We start from the raw sequence: 24,903 nt of genomic DNA, 5'->3' as shown, positions 1-24,903 counted from the left end.
TGATTAAGAATTTTCTTTTAATAATATAATAAAATATATCATATTTAAATTTAAAAAGTTAAAAAATATAATTAAAATATTGATATTATTAATTGTTAAGTAATTAATTTTTTAAAATATTAAAATCTATCTATTCAATTTAAACAAGACAAATGTTTGATAAAAAAATTCAAAAAATTAAAATTAAAAAAAAGCTCATACTTGCGTAACATTTTCAAAAACTAACGTTTAACAAATTTATGTTATGATTTCTAAAAAAATAATTTATATCAAAAATATAAAATCTATTTTTCTCAAAAAAAATGAAAATTTAAATAATAAAATTCATATGTTATTATGAATAATATATTTTATCAATTCAACAAATTTATTTATTTATAATTTATGAGATACATAATCTTCAAACATAAAAAAATTGCATACCTAATGTCTCTTTAAAATTATTCGAAAATTTAAAACTTTGAACGTGAAAGTTATAAACTTTCGAAATAGATACATTATTAATATAGTAAAACTTAATAGTCTTTTTTATTACATTTACATCCTTATTTCTTTCTTGTTAGAATGTTAATATGCATTTATAAGCTTTTCCTAAATTATTGCGAGAAATACAGAAAGTTTGACCTCATTATCGGATTAATGAAGTATATACTCATGATAATATACACTGATTACATGAAATATAACAAAATACTATTATCAAAAGAATCCTATAATTTATAAAAATAAAAGAAGTATTAAAACAAGAACAAAATGATGATATGAATTACGAATTTCAAAATCATTTATTCGAAAAGGTCTGTGTGAATTCATTTGTATTTAACAACCCTTTTGCAGGGTTGTCATTTTCAGCACCATCACAAACCCCTTTTAGCTAAATCTAAGTTATATATAGTCAATTCTACTCCAAGCAAATTTAACCAACCATATATGGGTGTTCCGTGTTTCAACGATCTCATCAAGAAGGTAAAACCCTATAAAAGGGCTACCACTTATGTAAACATTTGAGGTTTGTGTTGTTCTTAGGCAGAGTGGTGCTTGAGGTGTGTGTAATGTGACCTCAATGGAGGATACCAATGTATAATCATCTAATCTCAATGTTAATGTAGTTAATAAAAGTGGTGACGTGTGTAGGAATAAGTGATGACCCCTGCTACCAACTTTCTGTACAGTTAAATAATTTTAAACATTTTGAGGTTTGTGTTGTTCTTGTATAGGGTGGTGTAGTGCATGGGTATGTGTAAAGTAACCCCAGTGGAGGAAAAAATGTCTAATCTCTAATATGACTATTAATGTAGTTAGAGAAAAACATATTAAGTAGTGACCTGTTTAGGAATAAGTGGTGACCTACTACCAAGTTTCTACACAGTTAAGTAATTTTAGAATTTTTAAACTTTGTGTTGTTCTTGTGTGAGGTGATGCATGAGGTGTGTGTGAAGTGACCTCAATGGAAGACACCAAGGTACAATTATCTAATCCTAGTGTCAATTAATAAGTGTAAGTGGTGACCTATGTATGAATAAGTGGTACCCAGCAACCAACTTTCTACACAACAAAGTAATTTTAGAAATTTTGAGCTTTGTTTTATTCTTGGGTGGGGCTGTGTAGTGCATGAGATGTGTCTAAAGTCACCCCAGTGAAGGACACGAAGGTCAAGTTATCTAATGTCACTGTTAATGTAGTTAGTCATAGTCACATTAAGTGGTGACCCACTACTAAGTTTTTGTACAGTTAAATAATTTTAGAAATTTTAAACTTTGTTTTGTTCTTGGGTAGTGCATGATGTGTGTGTAAACTGATCTCAGTGGAGGACACCAAGGTCAAGTTCTTTTATCTCAACTTCAATGTAGTTAGTCACAATAAGTGATGACTTGTGTAGCAATAAATTGTGACCTATTACCACTTTTCTCCATTGGAAGTTTTAAACTTTGTTTTGTTATTTGGTAGGGTGGTGCATGAGGTGTGTATAAAGTGACCTTAGTGGAGGACACCAAGGTCAAGTTCTCTAATCTCAGTGTGGATGTAGTTAATCACAGTAAGTGGGGACCTTTTGTTATTTTTTTTTAATACTTCTTTTATTTTTGTAAATTTTGTGATTCTTTTTATGATAGTATTTTGCTATATTGCACGTAATCAATGTATATTATTATGAGTATGTACTTTATCAATCAGTTTACGAGGTCAAACTTTATATGGATTTCTCGCAATAATTTAGGAAAAGCTTCTAAAGAATGCCTATTAGCATCGCAACAAGAAATAAATAAGGATGTAAATGATCAATAAAAAATATTATTAAGTTTTACTATATTAATAATATAACTATTTTGCAAGTTTATAACTTTCATGTTCAAGGTTTTAAATTTTTAGATCATTTTAAAGAGACATTAGGTATGCAAATTTTTTTATGCTTGAAAATTATGAATCTCATAAATTATAAATGTTATAAATAAATAAATTTGTTGCATTGATAAAAATATTATTGATAATAACATATGACTTTTATTATTCAAATTTTTATTTTATTTTGAGAAAAAATAAATTTTCATATATTTTATGGAAATGATTTTCTGAGAATCATAAAATAAATTTATTTGAAAATGGCAAATATGAGAATATCTTGAATTTTTTTTATCAAACATTTGTCTCGTCTAAATTGAATAGATAGACTTTAATAATTTAAAAAAAATTATTAAAAATTAATAATATCAAGATTTTAATTATATTTTCAATTGTTTAAATTTAAATATGATATATTTTATTATATTATTAAAAGAAAATTATTGAAATGATTTTTTTAAAACCTGAAAGAATACATTTTTAACTTTACAAATTTAATTTTGACCACCTTAATTCCCTATCATATCACGATTTTCAATTTTCTCCTTCTTTGTTTTGGCCACTTGACAAACATGTTTCTGCCACGTAAATATCTCTCTCCACCTCATTAGTTGTATTTTGGCGCTAGCCAAACCCCAATTGTATAAGAATAATTTTTCTATAAATTATACAAATAAATGGGGAAAGTTTTGCCATGTCAGCACAAAGATTTCACACAAAATAAAAACAAAATTGAAAAGTTTACCAAAAGTATAAAAGAAAAACACGACATGTGACACATTGTGAGAATAACACATCACTCTATTTGGTATTTGAGGTTTTCAAAATACTATAAATTGGAGTTTAAAGTTGTTCTCTATCTCACAATAACATAATAGCTTTCGCTTTCTGAAATGGTGTTTGACAAACTAACGCTTATTCCTATTTCAAAATTTCAAATTTCAAATTTCGAGCCAATTTTGGAACTATATTGCAATATATATGTGTTCACGTTCGTGTTCACTTATTATCCTATTTTGTTTACAAAGACTATACAGTAGAGGAAGAAGGAGAAAGAATCAGTTTTCTTCTGAGGGTAGGAATCAAAAGAGAAATCATTGTCGTGGTTGGAATCTCTGAAACATTTTCTGGGAACAAAAACAAATTTCTTATGGCAGAGAGCATTATAGTCGAATTCCAAGACAACGAGTTTTGAGGGAGAGAGTTGTACTGAGACTACGGGAAAAAGGTCTCTGACACGATGGTGGTGCCGAAGAGATGCAACATGGAGTAATTACCCCAACCCAATTGGGTGGCATGCATGTTCATGATGGTGACATCCATTGTGTTTGTGAAGGTTTCTTTGCAGGTTCATCACAAGAAAAGAAGAAGAACTAACTCCACCAAAACAAAACTAAAAGAAACCCACCAACCGCACCACAAAAAATCAGGTCAAACCACAACCACACCATCAATGTCAACCATAATAATGTAAAATGCACGACAAAAATAACCTAAATTCATAAAAATCCTACATTTCTTCCAAGATAGACTCCATTGGCCCCAACCAATTTGCCAAAGAACACAATGTCACCACCATTGATGTGTTTTTCTTCTTTCGGATGGATGAAAGTTTTGGTTTGAGGATGTATACATTGAGGGGTGTGGTGATTTTGGTTGAGAAAATGGAGAAAAGAAGAATGGGAGATGAATAAATAGATATAGATGAGTGAATGGGAAGAATGAAAGCATGTCAGAGAAAAAATTAACAAAAGCATGATAAAGGGTTTCGTGTGGGATTTGGAGAGAACGTGCTACAACAAATGCATGATTTTCCACAAGTGTATGAGGTACAACATTGCCAAATTCTAGAAACCTAGTTTTGGATAGGTTACAAGAAAACAAATAATATTTAATATCAAATAATTTTATTAAGTTGTTTATACTGATTTGACAATAAAGTTATACTTAAATATATTTGTAGTGTTTGAGTTACAAACTTTACAATTAGTCTCCAATCAATTTTTTCTCCACTTTAAATCCATGAAATATTTATAAATTATATTCGCTAAAAAACATTTATGATATTTTATCTCATTATTATGTTTTTTTTTAAGTCGTATCTAAAATATCTGTGTTAACCTATGAATTTAAAAAATCAACACAAAACTTGTTCAAGAGTTGGAAATCACTTACCAATTAGTGCATTTTCTTTGGTGGCTCTCTCAGCTCGTTAGAGGGATGCTCACTTTGTGCCATATATAAAGCTTGGGTGACTTCATGATGTATATACTTGTTATCTTTGATTGTGCTTCTAATATCTTGTTTCATATCAGCTCATCTCCTTGTGACTCTTCATTCAAGCATGTTAGGCTAATTTTTATACTACCAATATATTTAAGTCTATTACTATACCATACATAGTCATAACAATTAAAATTAGTTACAATTTTAACAAAAAGTTATAATCATCTTCTTCTTTGCTTTAATCTTCAACTTCTTTAGGTGTTTTTAGGTTTTCAAGGATACCGCTCACAAATTCTTCATTGTTTGCCATATAGGAGTTAGCTTCCTCCGGTTCAATTGTAGTCGGTAGTTGATTAGTATGTTCAACTCCCTAAAGTTGTGCAGATTGTTGTGGCTGCATTTCTTCAGTATTTGTCATAACATTTGCAGTGTATTTTGGATCTTCAACTTCAACTCTCACGATCACATTGTATCTTGGTTATGCAACAAAGTTGTCTCTCCTTTGGAAGTTAGTGGAGTCTCCAGACCAGGATACAAACCTCCTGAACTCGTTAGATATCATAAAAGGAAAATGGACCATTGGTTGGTGTTGTTATTGATACTGAGAATACAAAAAGGTTTTAAAAATCACAGTATAAGCCCTATGATTTGTAGCCAGTTGTTGTTGTTGTATGTGTTCTAATGTAGCTTGTAATCTTGATTGAGGCTAGACAGTTTTTGGTGTGATTTGCTCAACTGCAGATTTTGATCTCCTTGGTGAAACTATTCTTCTTAATGGCACCTGATGTTGATAATTTGGGTTAGTGCAATGAGTCACGATATAGGACTTATTCATGGGAGGTCTAATCATGCAGACATGGTAACTTGGCACTCACACTTTATATTTTTTACATGATTCAGAAATCAAACAGGGAAAACCTAAAGGTTTTGCAGTACCTTTAGCAATTATTTGTGATATCACAGATTTATGAATTTCATCTAAAATTAGTTCAGCCACATCCATTGTGATTCCTTGAAAGATGCAGTAAAGTAATTGAGCTTTATCCAAATTCATATCAGAGACATGGGTCATGGGAGAGATATTGGCAAACATCAAGCTTGTCCAAATTTGTGTCAATGTACTCATGCTTGATCTATATATCTTTCTTGGATGACCAGTCCTTCTTCTCACAAATGTTTGTCCAGGAATGCAAAGACTCTCTATTGTCATGGACAAATAAATATCTTTCCTTTCTCGATTAAGCTCAATTCTTTTTTTTTTCAGTTAACTTCAGATTAATGTGAATGTGTCTTCTTATAACTACATCATCAAAACCAACATGCAATCTTCTTATCCAAAAAATTTAGTTGTTTCACTAATTCTAACAGGGTAGGCATTTGTATAAAATTCTCTAATTGTATCCTCCTGAAAGTAGAGACATGGAGTGATCAATTTCTCCCATTGCCTTCCCTGGATTTCTACCTTAAACTTCTCAAATTCACCAGGTTGTAATTCTATCCTTTTGTTTACTTCTAGTCAAGAATCTTGATTTATCCCATTGTTCCATTCCCTCATCACTTCTTCCTGCTTCATTTATTTCTCTAAAAGATGTAGAATGAACCTATGCATTTCCAAATGAAGAAGCAATCTCCTTTCTCTTTCTTGAAGTTGGGATATTATGAGTGAATCTTTATGGATACTCATATGCACATTCTTAACAACATTTTTAGAAATAAAAAATAACATTTTTACTTTCCTACTGAACATCAAATTCATATTCATGTGTGGTTGAATCATCTAGGTCATTAGTGCCATTTTTCTATAAAACAAATTCTTGAACTCCGTGTTATCCACGTTTGAAATTTTCATGCAAACTCAAAAGTTGATAATAATGGAGATAACATAATATTTCAAATGTAAGGGATGAAATCAACATGCATGTGAAGAACCTCAATTATGACAAAAAGTGTGCTAAGTACATCCTCAAGCGAATTTAGAATTGACAAGAATGATTCTTGGAAGGGTTTTTTACTTACTTGATTAGAAGCTTCTCCAGATGAAATCTTTGGAATTGAATATGTAATACGCAGTAGAAGATGCTTTAAGTGAAATGAAATGAGATTCATAAAAATTATAAGAAAAAAGAAATTCTAGAGAGACTTTGAATTAGAGCAGAACTAAAACTAGTCAGTTTAAATGCCTTATATAGTGCTCAAGTGGTGTGTTGGGTGCCATCTTATATGCTTAGTGAATGCATTTGAATTTTCAAAAATAATTGCTCTTTTAAATCTTTTGCTCAACGCAACCATATTCGCTATAGCACATATTAACCCGAGAGGGTCGGTTTTTGCTTTCCCTTTCTGGCTTCAGCGAATTGGGTTTAACTTGAACGAATTAGAAAGAATACCTTGAAAGCACCAGTTTTTTTGAGTATATATCATCATTGGCTTAGCTTAGCGAATTGAATTTCTTCATCCTTAAGCAATCCCTTTTGGCTTCAATCCTTAATCTTTGGGCTTCTAAGGATTCCAAAGTTAGGGATTTGTTAGGGATTAGCTTCAGATCCTTCCAATCTCTGTCAAATCTTGGTTATGAGTTAAAGTTGGATTGACATTAGATCCAAGCTAAATCTTCTAAGTCCCAACTTTGGTACTCTTAGGCTTAAGCCCTTCATGAGCGAATCTGAGCTTTCTTCATGGTTAAGTACTTGATCCACTTACGCCTTTGTCATTTGCTCAACGCTTCAGTATTTGGAATCTTCAATTGTTTTGGCCTCAATTTTCTCAACGTTTTGGTATTTTTCATTTTGCTGGGCTCTTTTCTATGCGTTGGGTGAATTGACTTCTGATGCGCATCCTTGATTTCTTGTTGTTTTGCACTTTTCTACACAATCTCATTGCTTTCCTTCTTTACTTGATGTTCTTCATATGCAACACTTGGTTGAAGTGTTATGACATGCTCCTTGATGATAATCGTGCTCATTCTTTCTATTTTGCATGTCTTTTTACTATGAAATTTTGCTATAATTGGGCACTTATCCACTATAAGCTAAAACTTTTAGCCTAGAGGTAAGTGCTTAATACAAAAATTTGTATTGAGTCAAGATCACAAGTTTGATTTTCAAGACAATTTATGAGAAGGAGATTGTCGCAAGTGACATTAATTATGCTATGGCAAATGTCAGGTGGATTAAGTCACAGTCATATCGTGGTGTTTGGATTGTTACACTCTTAAGTAAAAAGAGTTTTATCCTGACTATCAACTATAATTTTTGGCTTAGTGGCAAGTGCTCTATTCAACAAGTAAGACCTTTGGAAGATATATTAGTGGCATAGGACTTGCAACATCCATACTTTTAGTGCTAGTGGTATACCCAATACAATTGATCTTTTATATTTGTTAGGACACTATAACAATTACAAATTATTACAAAAGCATTTCAATAATAATCAACAGTTTGTTTCATATAAGAATATTAAGTAGTAGTCAAGAAAAGAACATATACAAATGAACATTGTCACTATCCACCCACCATGTCTACCCAATCAAGTGTGAAAAACATAGTAGAATCACATAACACATGTTATTGGTGTGCTTTTTTCCTGTAAGAAAGAGCTTGTGTTCCTGCAAATAAATAAGGTATAGGGAGATAAAGGGTATTTTAAAAGGAAGATAATGTTTTTATTTAAAAGAATGGAAAATTAAAATGAAAAATATTTTACCTAAAACAGAGGTCAAAGATGATATTGTGTTGGAGAAGAGATGACATAGGAGAACAACAAAGACAAACAACAAAGGCAAAGCGAAAAAAGGTGGAGGCAAATAACATAGGTGAGTAGTGGAGAAGAATGACAAAGGAAAAAGTGTTAGGGTTGATGATAAAAAAAAGATGTACCGCAACAATTTGGATTGTTTGTCCAATGCGAAGATTGAGATGTGGTGGAGGTGAATGTCATAGACGAGAATGCTAGAGTTGGTACAAAGAAGAAAATGAATCGCCACGAGATGAACACCACAAGCGAATGACATAAATGAAATAGAAGAAAACAGACCACCAATACTAAAGTTTTAGGTTTATTTAGGATTATGCCAATTACAACAATTAAGTGTAAAATAAGTATAAAGGTGATTTAATTTGAGTTGGCAAAAAAAGTTCAATCTAGCATAAATTTGGTTATTGGGTAACCCGAGAAACACTCCTACCTATTTGAGAGAGAAAAATTGATTGACTCGTCATTAAATACTAATGACATGGTAGTTCTTTACCATACAAAGCGATTTTTAAATCTCATATATGGTTAATCTATAAAATATGTTGATATCCATACATAATGCTAGTAATAAAAAAAAATACTAGACTAACAACTATTTACAACAAGGACAAAGAAATTGAATCGCACAATAATATGCATGAAAGCATGACAACAATATCGTATGTCATTAATAGTCTTTCCCGATTTTCTAACACTTCACAATCAAAAACTAATAGATTGTACGTGCCATCACATGAAAAATAACATAAAACCAAAAAATAGAAGAGAAAACAAACAAACTTGAGGGATTAGACCAAATCCATGCAAAGAAAAACAAAAAACAAAGAAACTCCTAAGAGTTACCTCAACAACTACATTGGGAGTTTAAGCCAAAAATAGAAAAAACTAAATTAGGACAAGAAGACAAGCAAAGAACCTTTTCTAAATAGGAGTTCCTATAAGGATAACAAATAGGAACAATTGATTCTATGATCCTCGATTGCATTCAATAGTGGTAATAAAATCCTTTTATATTCATGCATGTCACTACCATTACTTTTTCTTGGGTTAACTTGCCTCAGAGGTCTTCTTATTGACTTTTACTATAGCTTTAGGAGAACATCCTAGTGTTCTTGAAGTTTGAATTGGTTCATCGTCTTCACTTGATGATTCTTCCTTATCCATACTTTTAGTCAGAACATGGAGACCAAGTTGGCTTCTTCTAAGAAAATACCATCCGAGATACATTCAATTATATCCTCTGTCAAAATGGTTGGACATTACTCATGAGCCTCTTGTTCACCACCAGAAAGATACACAAAACAATTTTCTAAGACCAAATTCTAAGAAATAGACCTAGAAGAAACTCGTTTAGCAACAACAAATTTATAACATCTTGTATTAATTACTTATTTGAGTTAAGAGAATCATTTAAAAAACCAAGTCCTTAATAAAATGATGTTGTTTATAACATAATAAAAATATGTTTGTATCAAAATTATTACCATGTAAAATTCCTAAAAGCTTAAAACTTTTTTCAGTGAGAACTTTGAAGATCCCATATTATTACATTAATCTCTACTCATCAACATTTTGACAATAAACTCTTATTTAATAAAATATAAATGAAAAAAAAATCTTGAATTTTGTGATAACTCTATGCATTTGATTGTTTTTTATAAAACAATAAATTATAACCAACTAGCAATAAGTGCCTAACATCAAAATGATATCAGCAATATATTTATTTTCAAAAAGGTTTTTATTTTTCTTAAATAACAAGAATGATAACAATTTCTTTCTCTTCCTTATGATATTTTGACCGAGTTAAATATTAGTTTTTAATTCATTTCCTTTTTCAATTAAACATTTTAAAATTGAAAACAAAAAGTTAATTTCTCTATCTAAATTGAATATTTATTAATAATTTGTTAGAAAAAAATACAATAATATTTATTTATAAGAAAATCAATTTACCCGTTAAATAAAATTATTTAATTTAATAATTAATACATTATTTTAAGAATGCTCATTAATGTTCTTTAGGTTCAACAATAAATTAACAATATAAACTGATTGCTGTCTAACAAAATTTCTTTAATGCATAAAATAATATTTGATATTTCCAATAACTTTAAAAAAAACAATATAATATTTCATTTTATCTTTATTAGCTTCAAATTAATTTTAGAATTTGTTATTGGAATATGTTAATTTTCGAATATGTTTTTCATAGCATAAGATACCTTTCATTACACGAATTTGTTGAGTTCTGATAATAAACTATTATCTGAGATAAGGACTCCAAAATAATTTGTCAAAACATAAAGAACGACTTCATATATTAAGATGATATTCATGTATCTGAGTCGTGCCAAGAATGTTAGTATTTTTTATTAATATATTATAATTTTATCTTTTAGTTATCAAAATAAATTAAAAAAACTTACAAATATAGAAATAGAAAAGTTGTCTCAATATAACATTCGTGTTATGATTATAAGAATTAATATTTTAATAATTGTTTAAAAAAATTGTACCATATTGGATAACTAAAGATGCAGTATACAATTGAATTATATAAAGTTCTGAATGAAGGCAGCATAACATGATTTGGCAATTTTGCGAAAAATCGCAATGTTAAGGTAAACCTTCACTACAGCTAAAACAATTTTGCGGAAAAATAAGATGAATGATAGTACTAATAAAGCAAACAAAATTTACAAAACAGCACAAACATGGGACCTCGTACAAACTGATGAGTCAAGAAGAATCATCATTCAAACTCCAAATCCATCCTCAAAACAGTCAAGAACTGCTTAAACTGGTGGCCACAGGAATAACAATAACCAGAATAAGAATGAGCAGCAGTATGATCCCAATACACATCCACTTCCTGCTACTCTTCTGGTAATGCTTTGCACTCTGTAGATTCTTGTTCCCATCCTTAACATAGTGTGAAGCGTGCAGCACGTGATGCTCAATGTCATCCATTTTCTCACCCTGTGCCTCAACCATCACAGCCATGTCCAGAAACACCTGGTGCAGCTCCAGCAAACTCTTTTCCACTTCCTTAGCAGCATCATGCCTGTCCTGAATCTCCACCACCGTTTCCAGAACCTTCCCTCTCCCATGTTCCTGAATCGCCTTCCCCAAAACCTCTTCCTCATTACCATTGGCAATGATCTTCTCAATCACCTCCTCATCTGGGTGCTCCCCAGTCACTGTGAAGTACCTAATGGATTTTACAAAATACAACCAAATTAGGTCACTGTAATGCACCTCATGAATTATTTCAAACTACAAATTAAGTTACTGTGACCTTTCAAATGCACAGATACACCAGATTTTACTAAAAATTATCAAATAGTTCATGGACTTCGTAATTAATTTAACCTAAATATTCCATTTGTGTACGAATAAACTTAGTTAGACAGTCATAAAACAAATTTATACAACATAACAAATATATAATTACAGAATCAATATTCCTCTTTTGGTTCTATCTCTGGTATCTGTATCAATATCTGGTATGCAGTTGGATTGAATGAATAGAAGAATTATCCAATAATAGTAATTTGTCATAACTTTCACAAATTCACAAATATTAAAGTTTCCAAGAATATGTAGATCATTACCTTCGCCCCACAGTATCCTTGTACTCACTCATCATCCTCTGTCTCAACCCCTGAAACTCCATCATCAGCTCCTTCAGCTTCTTCCTCAGCCCATTGGTAACGGCGATCCGGGTCCGGTAGATGGCCGGCGTGCCGTCCTTCAGACCAGAGAGCCTCCGATTGGCGGCGTTGGCCCGGTCCATCTCCTCGAGCTGGGTCCGGATTACCCTGGCCTTCTTTAGGACTGCTACAATGTCGGCATTGATCCTGCCCCTGAGAGCCTTGAGCGCCTCGGCCTTGTGCAGAGACTTGCTCTCCTCGTTGGCCTGCTGCAAGCTGCCGAGGATGTCTCTGAGGGACCCCATTTCCGTCTTCACCTTCTCAGCCTCTTCCAAGAAGAGGCCCATGTCAGTGTCCAAGTGGGTTATGGAAGAGGTTAGTTCCACATCGGGAGGAACAGCCATACCCGCTTCCAAATCAACGTCTTTCATCGCGGCTTTCTTTAAATCCACGTAGCTGGTGAAGGACTTGGTCATTAGATCGTTCATTTTGGGAACTTTGGATTGATAATGGAATAATGGGATCAGAAATTGATTTTGATGCGCGATAGCAAAACCAGAAGGAGAAAGAAGAGGATGATTGAAGACGATAATAGAAAGGGAGTGTGATGAAACATTAGAAGGAAGTTTGTGGAGTTTTATGAGTTGTGAAAGGGTAACGGATAGTTTTTTCTTATGAGTAAGTAGCCGTTGGAGGTTCCATCACCCAAGTCCCAACGGCTAGTTTTCAAATATTCGATCATTTAGTAATAATGTTAAATTACTTTTTTAATTGTATTTTGTTTAGGTTAGAAAATTGGGGATTATTTAAGCTTTTTTAACAGTTAATTACATACAGATTGAATCTCGGAAGACGTTGAGACGAATAAAAGAATGTAGTAATACTGATAAAAAAAGGGGAGTGAATAATTTATTTTTTGAAAAAATAAAAATCTAATTTACTTTCTAAACTAAATATATAAAAGTTTAAATTGATCCATGATATTATATTTAGTAATAAAGTAGTTATTTTAATTTTTGTCAAAATTGGTCATTAAAAATATAATTATTTGATAAAATAATTTTAAAAAACTTAACAATATAAAATATAATCGTAGAACCTTTTACCTAGGAACTAAAATAAGTATTTCTCTTCTTAATGACAAAATTGAGAACGTGTAATAATTTTAAAAACCAAATTAGTTATTTGCCTTTTTTTATTCATTAGAATTTATCAAGTTGATTGGATGTTTGTTTTTAGCGAGTAAGATTTGTTGATTGATTTTCAAATAAAATATTTTATCTCGATGTGTGTATTTTTTTATTTGCATTATACAACATAAATTTAATTTTATTAAATAAAATAAAATTTATAATAAATAATAATTTAACTTGGATATAATTTTGATCTTCCGTTTAATTCGTAATTTTCCCCTCCTATTTTAAAATAAGAACAATTAGTCTCTATTTTAGAAAATATAATTTTTTTTATTCTATTGAATCATAGATTTCTTTTTCAGCTATTAATAATTTCTTTTAAAAATATTAAAATCTAGTTTAGAAATAAACATAAATTAAAACATATAAGAAGTTGGGAAGAAATATCAATCACTCATATTAAATATTTATTGTTCTGATTAAAAGTAAATGACCTTAAGCAAGTAAATTTATGTTTCATTTTCTCTATTTAAGACATGTTATATTTATGAGGAATTTTTTTTTCTTTCTTAGTGTTTGTTGGATGTATTTAATTCCTGGAAAATTGATTCAAATGGTAGGATATAAAAAATATGAGTTATGAAATCTAAAGATTTAGTTATTACTTAAGCTCCTAATATTTTGATAATAAATAAATAAATGGATTTAATTCAAAAAATACACATTAAAGTTTTGTTCTTCAACATTTGACTATGTTAGATAGTCTGTTTTTTTTTTTAGTTTTAATTTTTGTTTGGAAAATGCATTTGTACACATGTTGATGATTCAATTCTATCTATAGTTTGCATTTTATGAACAATCTTTTGGACGCATAATTCAAGACGTGAAAGATTAAAAATGTTATGAGTAAACGAGTAAGATACTGAGTGAATTAGCATGAAGACGAGTAAGGTATTAAATGAATTAGCGGATACATGTTTCATTAATTAGATTCCATTGTTTTGGCCGACGCATGTTTAGTCCATTCAGTCCTGGTTGGATGGTTGAATGAATGATACATTTTTTTATAAACTAATGAAATATTCATTGTTAAAAGAGCCTGAGACTTAACCTTTTCTTTTATATTTTCAATCGTCTACTTTACTTTTCTATGAAAAATCTTTAAACTCCTTTTTTTTTTTTTATCTTTATGGTTATTTCTAACTTTTGCTACCAAATAAGTTTTGAACACTAATCAATTGGAGTTACTATTTGTTAGAATTATAGACCTTAAACTAGAGGAAGGTGAATTGTTTTTGAAAGATTTTCGCAAGTATTGAAGGTAGAGTGAAAAACATTAATCAATCAATCAAATAGAAAACTGTTCAGCCAATTAGAAAACTGTTTTTAGTTTGATTCCAAAAAATCAACTAGTTGTTTTTGCGAAACAACCGGTTGTTTATACCAGCAGTTTATAAAATCAAAGCTAAAGCAGTTTAATGTGTGTAAGGATAGAGATATTCACACAAGATGTTTATACTGGTTCACTCTTAACCAAGAGCTACATCCAGTCCTCAACTTACAACTGAGAATTCATTATCTAATCAAACCTAGATTGCACAATACACACCAAGAGTGATGATCTTGAACCCCTCAAGAACACACACCACTCTTAGGAAAAACACATAGCTTCCATAACAACCCTCTGAAACTGCACAACACCAAGTCACACAGAACTACAGTGATTATGGAAGAAAGGAATATAATACACCTGGATACAATCAAACTTAAAGTACAGAGAATCGTATTCCACACTTGAGAATGATCCAAAAGCTCTTTTAAATCTTGAAAACTGTTTTTGATTAAAACTCTCTTTCTTAGTTAATGACCAGGAGCATAAAACAACCTTTTTATACTCCAAATGGTAAAAGCATTTAATTCAAGAACCAAAAGCAGTTGGAATTATTTAAAAGATATTGGTACAACTTAACAAAATTTTGTTAAGGTTTAGAGAAAAACAACCAGTTGAATTCTCGAAACAACCGGTTGAATTAGTTTGACAGCAAAGTCAAACAAAGTCAAGTTTTTCAAATCCTTTTCAAAGTCCACTAAGTGTAAAACAACCGGTTGAATCGACATTTCAGCAGGTTGAATTTTCACACTCTTTAGAAAAAACATCTTTTTCAAAAGGATTAAGATTCAATTAACCTTGGATCATCATAAAGAGTGGATTAACAAATTCAAATACTTCTATACACACATACACAACTAGCAACAAGGTCTTCAAACATTCCTCTTGGATTTGGAGACATCAAAACACCATGTTCAACACTATTGAGTTTGTTGGGATATGACTTGAGGTCATTTGACCATATTTGTACTATCATCTCTTTGGTGTTAGACAGTCTAGCACTGCATTAGACGGTGTACATTGAACTATTTTTAATTTGACTAATAAACGATAGTAATCCATTTCTATTGATTACAATTTATTTCGTTTACAATTCTACATTTTTAAATTTTGGTTGTTTACGATTTCATTGGTCACTCATATTTTTCATTAGTAAGACTTGACGGTCTAATAGTTGCACTTGTTTCCACACCTCACAAATCCATATGTGTTTTTACCTTTTGCTTTAAATTTAGATTGTAATTTTAATTCAATTTACATTCATGTATTACTTGAATAGTCTAGTATTGTTTTGTTTTAATCATCTAATACATGCTTTGTTTTTTGTTTCATCACTGTAATTTTAGTTTTTGTTTATAAAGTTCTAGTTTTTTATTTATGTTTCTATTTTTCATTTAATTCTCTTGCACAACTTCATTTGATTTTCAGTTTCCATATTTTAATTGTTGATAGACGGTCTAATAGATGATTTTTGTATTGGCCAGGAGTGCTTGGGACCTCGATCCAAGCGCTAGGTATGGTCATCTCGGTTTTGGGCAAGAATGGGCCCAAAAGGCGAGTCATGAGCTCGGCCTAGACGCTAGTGGTCATCTTGAAAATGATAATTAAAATAGATGGAACATTTATTTTGGTTATAATACATATGTTAATTAAATACAAATAAAAGTTGTTGGAAATAATGTGGTTAGCACTCGAGAATAAAGGTGCACATGCCTAGAATGTTTTGTTGTTGTTAAGCACATGAGAATAAAGGTGCACGTAAGCAGTATGTTTTTCTATTATGATTATATGCTTTTTGTTAAGATTATATTCTCCCTGTTGAGAATCTTGCTCTGTTGAGATTGGAGAAAACCGTTGAAGGGATATCTATAAAAGGGGCTAGAGATCCCGAGTAAAGTTATGTTATTTTTGAATACTTGAGACTGAAATTGATTTGATATTTTTGAATGCTCTCACTGACTTAATTTTCAGAGTGTGATCAATAGGTAGAGCCCCCTTTGTTCCAGTGGAGCACCAAGTATATCAAAGCACTAATTGGAGAAAAATCAGAAGGGGAGCTTGCCCATTCAATCCGTCTGAGGTCAACCGGCAAGAACAATTTTCATTGGACAGTCTACTTCATTAGTCAGTTTTTATTTTTGTTGTTTTGTTATCTATTTTTTATTCTAAACTTCATTTGAACCCTCAATCTAAATTTGCGAAAGGAAGAATATCAAAGAATGGATTCAATCAACATGTGCACTCAGGATTCAACCTAGGTTAGCCTCTATATTATAATAAAAAGGGAACTTAGTTATTGTTTGATAAACTTGGTGTGATGAGAAAGCTTATTAGACCCATTACTGTTTCTTGGGTGGTTTTTGTAGTTATTTTCATATTTGTATTGCTCCAGGAGACCAACACAAGACTACCTTCACATGATTTTTTGGAATGTTTGCATATAGAAGGATGCCTTTTGGTTTAAGCAACGCCCTTGAAATCTTTTAGTGATGCCTGATGAGTATTTTTCTTACTTGATTGAGCATTTGATAGAAATGTTCACAGATAATTTTAGTATTTATGCCTATTATTTTGATGAATGTCTTACTAAGGTGTTTGATAGGTGCATAGAAACTAAACCTTGTTCTGAACTATGAAAAATGTCATTTTATGGTTGCACAATGCACCGTCTTAGGCCACATAATCTCTAGAAAAGGCATATAAATAGACTTTTATAAATTAAATGTTATATCGCAATTACTTGACCCCTCTTCTATACGAGAGGTTAGATCTTTTCTTGGAAATGCAGTGTTTTATAAATGGTTCATCCTGGATTTCAGTAGGATTGCCCTTCTCTTTTCCAACTTGCTACAAAAGAATGTTCCATTTGAATTTGAAGAACAGTGCAAAGAGGCATTTTAACTGCCTCAAGATAACTCTTATCACTCATTCTATCATTAAACCACCCGACTAAAAGCTTCCATTTGAGCTCATGTGAGATGCATCAAATTATGCTTTGGGAGTTGTGTTATCACATAAGGTTAATGGACTGTCTCATATGATTTATTATTCGTCTAGAACTTTAGATGCAACTCAGGTCAATTATACTACCACTAAGAAAGAACTACTAGTCATTGTCTTTGCCTTAGATAAATTCAAATTGTATCTTTTAGGTTCTTAGGTAGTTATTTTTACTGAGCATGCTACTCTGAAGTATTTATTGAAGAAAACATATTCAAAGCCCGGACTAATCAAATGCATGTTGCTACTCCAATAGTTTGATTTAGCCATACAAGACAAGAGTGGTGCATGTAGTCTCGTTGCAGGCAATGTAAGTCGCATTGAGAGAGAGCAAGATGTATTTCCTATTTTGGGATGAGTTCTTGGATGAACATATTTTCGTTTTAGTTGAGTCTAATGGTCAGTTTAAGACCTAGTAGACAGTCTAGGAAGATCGTCTAACAAATCATCAATTTCTCTTTCTTTCACTTTGTGGTTTGTCGATATTGTTAACTACCTTGTTGGTTCTATTTTTCCACTATTGGCCACTAGATCTAAATGAGATAAACTTAAAAGTGATGTCAAGTACTATGTTTGGGATAACCCTTTGATGAGCATATTTTTACTCATACTTAATACATTTAATCATAGTTCTCTTAGACTAAAATCATGTATAAATCAACTATTTTAAATAGGATTCATCTGATTAGGTTCATTTGGGTCTAAATTGCTATTTTTATTAATCTTGTGTTTTAGTCATAGTAGATGATCTAATATTTCTTAGAGTAGATGATCTTAATAGATGATATTACTAGACGACCTGAATGAAGTGTCTATAACTGCGAGTGGGTTGAATCACGTTGAAGTCCAAGTAGCTTCTCTGAATAAAAAAAAGATCTTAGTTAAATTATTAGATAATAAAATATACAATATATCATAAATAGAGTTGGAAACAAATAAATGAAGGAACACAATCGCAACAAAACTAGAACAAAATATGATTTTTCTGAAAAGTTTGAGACTAAAAAAATTGTAAACAATTAAGACAAAATATATTTTGAGATCCTTGGAGGAAAAATACCTATAAAAATATACAAGCTTCAAGGAAAAAAGAGGAAGCTTCAAAACGACGTTAGAAAAATAGAGCATTACAATTTTCTTATTTTTCTTATTTACTCCTTTGTAATCTTTTTATTTTGTCTCCACATGTAAGGTTAAATTCCTTTGGGTTGATTCTCTTTTGATTTCGCGATGAATTTTGAGGTTTATGTTCAATAAAGTTTCATTCTTAAATTTTCTATAGCAGTTTGTATTACGAGGTCTGGTTTTTTTGAATTGTGGTTTTTGTTGAGGAATTGTTTTTGAATGTTTGTTGATAATTTAGTTATTTTCTTTAATTGAAATTCTTGGATAGTTAACTTAGTTCTAATCAATATCTTGTTCACTTAGTTCAAGGGGGGTAAAAGATAAACATTTCACGAGTATATGCTTGGACACAAGTGAGATACTGAATACATTAGTAGACGTTTATTCTTATGATAAGTTTTTGTTGAACTTGATTGATGCTTATTTGGTTAAGTTTAACATCTGTGTGAGAATTGAAAGAGTGAAAATCTTAAGATAATCAATGACAAATTCACTATTGGATGAATTTGAGAGTCAACTTGCTTTCTTTACTATTTATTAATCATCTATCTTAATATTCTGCACAACAATCTCAAACCCTTTTTATCTTTACTATTATTTCTAATCTTTAATGCTTGCGTATAAGTTCTGAACACTGATTGATTCTATTTACTGTTCGATTCATTAAGAGATGAATTGGGGTCAACTAAACGAATCTATATTATCATCTCTTTGGTGTTAGACGGTCTAACATTGAGTTAGATGGTCTCCACTGAAACCATTTTATTTTGATTGTGAAACAACAACCATCACTCTTATTTGTGGCGTTTTTGCAATGATCGAATTATTCGCAGATGTATTCCAGACCATGAAATACAGTTTGTACTTCACTTCTACCATGCCTCACCTACTAGAGGACACCTTGGCGCAAAACGAACATGAAGATGAGTACTAGAGTCTGGTTTTTATCAGTCCAAAATTTCCAGAGATGCCTTGAACATATCGTCTACATGTGAGCAGTGTCATAGATGCCCTAGTAACCTATGTTATTTTGTGAAATATTTGATGTGTGAGGTATTGATTATTGACCTATTCCCTGCTTCTTTTGGTTTTACATATATATTACTTTTTATAGATTATATCTCCAAGTGGGTGGAAGCTATAACTTGAGAACTAATTATTCTTAATTTGTTGTGAATTTTGTCAGACCTAATATCTTTTATAGATGCTATACTAAAGAAGTATGGGGTGGTTCACAAAGTTTCTACACCATACCATCCCCAGACCATTGGGCAGGCTGAAATCTCCAACAAAGCAATAAAGAAAATTTTGAAAAAAATGGTGAAACCTAGTAGAAAGGATTGGACCCATCGTTTGAATGATCCCCCAACTACAAAATTTTTTGTCCTAAAATATTAGCTTACCAAGAAAAATTTTAGGATATGATTCTCTTACCTTCTCTTTTGTTCCTCAAGTGGAATCACAACATAAGAGATTTCATAATACTTTGACTATATGGATGTTTCTACCACTATGTTACTCTAGAGAATCTAAAATTTCAGTTGGCTTCATCTAAAAAGAGAAATCTTCTTTTACTTGCATTGAATTAGATGATATGACATAATTGTAATAAAATAAACATTTACTTAGTTGCGATACATAAAATATAGTGAGAATGTTGGCTAATAGAATATACCAAACAAGTTCATAAGCAATAGGACTTATTGTCTTGAGAATCTAATAAGGACATATGAACTTTAAAGACATCTTCTTAGATATGATTGCACTCCTTACACCCAAGAATGGTGTAACTCTCAGAAAAATCATGTTTACCCATAGAGAAACCTAAAGGACTTCTTCATTTATCTGCATCAGATGTTTGTCTACTTGAAGATGTCTTTAATCATAATAATTCTCAAAATTTGGCTCACTTTTGTTCATAACTGAAATGATGAAAAATACGTAGTTTTTTTTTGCTTGACTAACTTTTTCAGCACATATCAATGGATGCTTCAATGTCTTTTTTCTCCATCTCAAACAGATGATCTTGGTCAACCCCATTATCGTTGAGTATTTTGCAACATTTTTGCTGAAAGGTTCTTGTCAAATTGCCTAAGAGATGTTGATGTGACCTAACTCAATGATTCACGACTTTGTTGTATTCTATCATGAACAAAGACACATCACACCATCCTCTTCACAAGCATATCTCTAACAACACTCATGTTATTCAATCCAAGCTTATACTAATATAGGCAACACCAAATTTCAAAGAAATGGAATCCACATAACCTTCATATAAGTATAACTAAATCAAAATGGATTCTTCCTATATTTAATGTGAGAGCCAACTTTACTTTCTAATGGTCATGATGTGGGTGTCAACATCACTAGCTCTTTTGTTTTTCATTTTAAGAGATAATATTCTTATATTTAGAAGGACATGCAACATCAATTACTAGAGGCCTCTGCTTAGAACTAAGAGTATGATCTACCACCATCTCACTCTATCCAATACCAAATGCTAAAGGATTCATTCTCCCTCTTATGAAAAGATAAGAATAACATAGCCAAGCAAAAATTTTCTTAACATTAGTTACAATACCCAATGCCACTTTTTCACCACTTTTTTCAAACTGTGACCTTTTAGCTCACCCAATTATTTGCATAACCTCAACCATATCATTCCTTTCCATAGGTAGAACGCGCATAGTCTTCATTAATCCATTCCTTATTACTTGTACCAAGTCATTTTTTTAACTGTATGTGACAAAGAGGTGATAAAACTCATGGAAATATTATTTCACTCCCTTCCTGGGAATGTCAAACTATGTTAACATACTTCCTAGTTGTTATTTATTTGGCCTTTGATTTTTTTGACATATAAATGAGTAACTACATACTTGACTATATCTTACTTTGTACCATTTCACCAATTAAACTTCTTGAAATCTTGATGCCCTTGGGTCATACTTAGATGTAAACTAAGTTGACTTTCATGACTCTTAGATAACCCATCTACTTCAATTTATCATCCTCTGGCGTACATATTTTTTTTCTTCTAAATCTTAAAATACCATTCACTTCCCATAGATAATTCTTTAGTTTCATTAATACTTAATAATCTTAGAATAATCATCAAATTCAATTTCACCAATTTCCTTACTCTCTTTTTTCTAAAAACTCGTTAGTTATCACAAATGTACTACAACTTCCAAATTCAAACTATTAAGACTTCCACTCAACTCCAACCATTTAATCTGAAGTGTTGATACCTATATCTCTTTGTGACTTGAAGCATCTACAATAACATTTCCTTTTCCAGGATAGTACTTCAGCTAAAGATCATAATCTTTTATAACTGCATCCACCTTTTTCGAAAAAAATTATGCATCCTTCATTACTCGGTCTACCACATTCCAAATTCTATTATGCACTTTCATTGCCTCTGGAAAATGAACCACTTGTATAACAACAATACTTCACTTCTACTTGATCACATCCCATTGATATAACATTCTCCCAGATCATTGATACTCCACTTCAGTCTCTAACAAGTCAGATAAACAAGGACCTATTGAGCCATTTTCTTTTTATGTTGAACCATCAAAAGAACTTCTTTAGATACTATCTTAGTTACACCTAATGCACATTAAATCATTCTTATGACATTTTATACTAGACTATATTCTCTAACTTTTTATTTACAAGTACATAAACCTTATCCTATATCTTAGAATTATCATTTCCTTCCACCATGAAATTCTTAGTCTGTTTGGTACTTGACACTCCAATAACTTGATTCTTCAACCACTAGATCTTACACTTGAAATGTTTCCTTGCTCATGGAATTTTCAACCTGATTCGCCCTCCCCGAAAGATACACAAACTCAAAATCTTAATCCTTTAACAAATCCACCATTCTCTTTTGTCTCATGTCTAGTTCCTTCTAATCGAACAAGCACTTAAGGTTTTTACGATATTAAATATGTCAAACTAAGTATCATCGAGTCAGTGCCTCTTGATCCTCATGACAACACCACTACCATCATTTATGTGTTATGAGTAGACTAATTCTTCTCATGAACTTTTAGTTCCCTCTAAACATAATCTAGATTATTCATCCTTCTTCTTTACCAACAATATTGATATTCATCATGGTAACATACTCGACCCAATAATCTATTTTCTCCATTCAATCTCCAATTTAATTTTTCAACTTTACTACTCAAATGAAGTCATTCTATAAGGTGTCATTAACGCACACCTTGCTCAAGCACCAGACCAAAGAAAATTCCATTTTTATCTTTAAAGACAATCTTTACGCTTGTCTTGGAAAATTGTGTAAAAAACTCCATTTTGTCGAAATACTATACTTGTCTAACTTGTATTATTTACCTCTATTTGAAGCCAAATTATAAAACAAGTTATTCTAATTCGTGACATGTTCCATACTCGTTGTGCAATTACTCATTCAATATTATTCTAATTTGAAGATGTCACATTTCTATTCATTAGAATTAAAAAGAATGTGATTGACATAAAGTCAATTCATCCTAAAAATTATATCTAGGTCCTCCAAAGACAAATGTCTCAAACTCATTTAGAATTTGAGTCCATTAATAATCGCAACCACCTAATGTGTATAAAAATATGCTCCACCAAAACAAATGTTGGTGGAAAACTATTAATTGAAAAGATCGCTTTAAAACCTACAAACAAACACTTACCACGATTAATTTTATTATCTTAAAATAAAACTTATGTTTAATATCAACTTCACACAATATAGAAATAACCATCCAAAACATATAAAAAAATATACTATACTTTTAGAATTAAGATAGAAAGTCATCTCAATTTAGTCATGAGGGTGCATCCTCACTAATTTATCAAGATTCTTTTCATTCTTAATACTTTCATCTTTATTTACAACAATTAGTTTGACTCAAACACAAACAAGATTTCAAACACACAAATTTGTTAAACATCCTATTAGAAATTTTTAACTAAGTCTTGAAGCTAGACATAAACAAAAATCTACACGCAGAAGAAACATAATAAACCCACAACCCTTAAGTCATCCTAATGATGAACCACTATAATACAAAAAATGTAACACCCCAAAAAGATGAACATCAAAACAAATATAAAATTTATTATTTCACTTAATATATGTATAAATACACAAAGAAGGAAATAGAAGAAAAAAAATCATTATTCTTATATTCTTCTCCAGATCTCGCTCCTTCACCTATACATATATCTACTTGTGTACATAGTACAATCATCGTAATTCAAACACAGACAAACACATGCAAGGGTAAGCTATCAAAGTAAAGTTCCAACATACGAAAATATAGGCAAAATAACTAATTTGATTAGTAATTCATAATTAATTTAGTTTCCTTTTCACTCAAGCACAGTCATACAAAATCCAAATATTAATAACATTATTTCGATTTCATTTCAATCATATAGATCATACATGGGTTTATTTCGAATCAAAATAATTGGATTTCATTTCAATCCACAGTACTTTGATTTCATTTCAATCATACTAACTCAGCATAAATCTATTTGCCTCACAGTACCTTGATTTCCTTTCAACCCTCAGTACCTTTGATTTCATTCCAATCATAGTGATTACATATGGATCTATTGTCTTCCGAAAGACTCATTGATCATATTGTGGCCACATAAATCCATTTGTTTCACGATACCTTGATTTCCCTTGAATTCCTAGTACCCTTTGATTTCATTTCCATCAGTGATGGCATGTGGATTTATTCTATTATGAAAGACTCATTATGTATGCTCATACTAGAGAGTAACATCTAATGCACTCCAATCGATTCAGAGTAAGTCCAAACATCCATACCGTGTGACTACAAGCAGTCACAATGTGTATGAACTTCCTCTTCAACTTCTCACCAACAGATACCTTAATTTATGTGAAATAGACCATCAGTGAAGCCAGAGGATCTCTATTCGTAGGCTTTTCACACTTAATGTATCAATACACAACATTTCATACATTACCCCAAATGTATGGTATCAAGTTGATGCAAGCTTTCATCAATCAGAAACAACACATATCATTCACATACAATGCATATCAATCACTCATACATCATTTAAGATTTCTTAAATCAATTACATATATATCTCAGATTCCTACTCATATAAAATCATAATCAAATTCATTTGAACTAACTTTATAACCTAACATGCATATAGTTACTAGATTAATTTATTATCTAAATCAATTATTTAAGGTTCTATAAAAAAACATAGATAG

The 24,903-nt window shown here is 31.1% G+C and overlaps 1 protein-coding gene across 1 annotated transcript; it reads right to left on the bottom strand.

Moving 5' to 3' along the window:
* Positions 1–10,839: 10,839 nt before the first annotated feature.
* Positions 10,840–12,616, bottom strand: LOC137837328 (syntaxin-related protein KNOLLE). Its single transcript, XM_068646308.1, has 2 exons — positions 11,934–12,616; positions 10,840–11,530 (listed from the first exon to the last, which is right to left on the bottom strand). Exons 1-2 carry the CDS (start codon positions 12,458–12,460, stop codon positions 11,104–11,106), a joined length of 954 nt encoding a protein of 317 aa, XP_068502409.1. The 5' UTR covers positions 12,461–12,616; the 3' UTR covers positions 10,840–11,103.
* Positions 12,617–24,903: the final 12,287 nt, after the last annotated feature.

The sequence above is a fragment of the Phaseolus vulgaris genome, chromosome 4 (genome assembly GCF_000499845.2).
Source record: "Phaseolus vulgaris cultivar G19833 chromosome 4, P. vulgaris v2.0, whole genome shotgun sequence".
In the NCBI taxonomy this organism is placed as follows: domain Eukaryota; kingdom Viridiplantae; phylum Streptophyta; class Magnoliopsida; order Fabales; family Fabaceae; genus Phaseolus; species Phaseolus vulgaris.
This window is presented reverse-complemented; position numbering and strand designations above follow the sequence as displayed.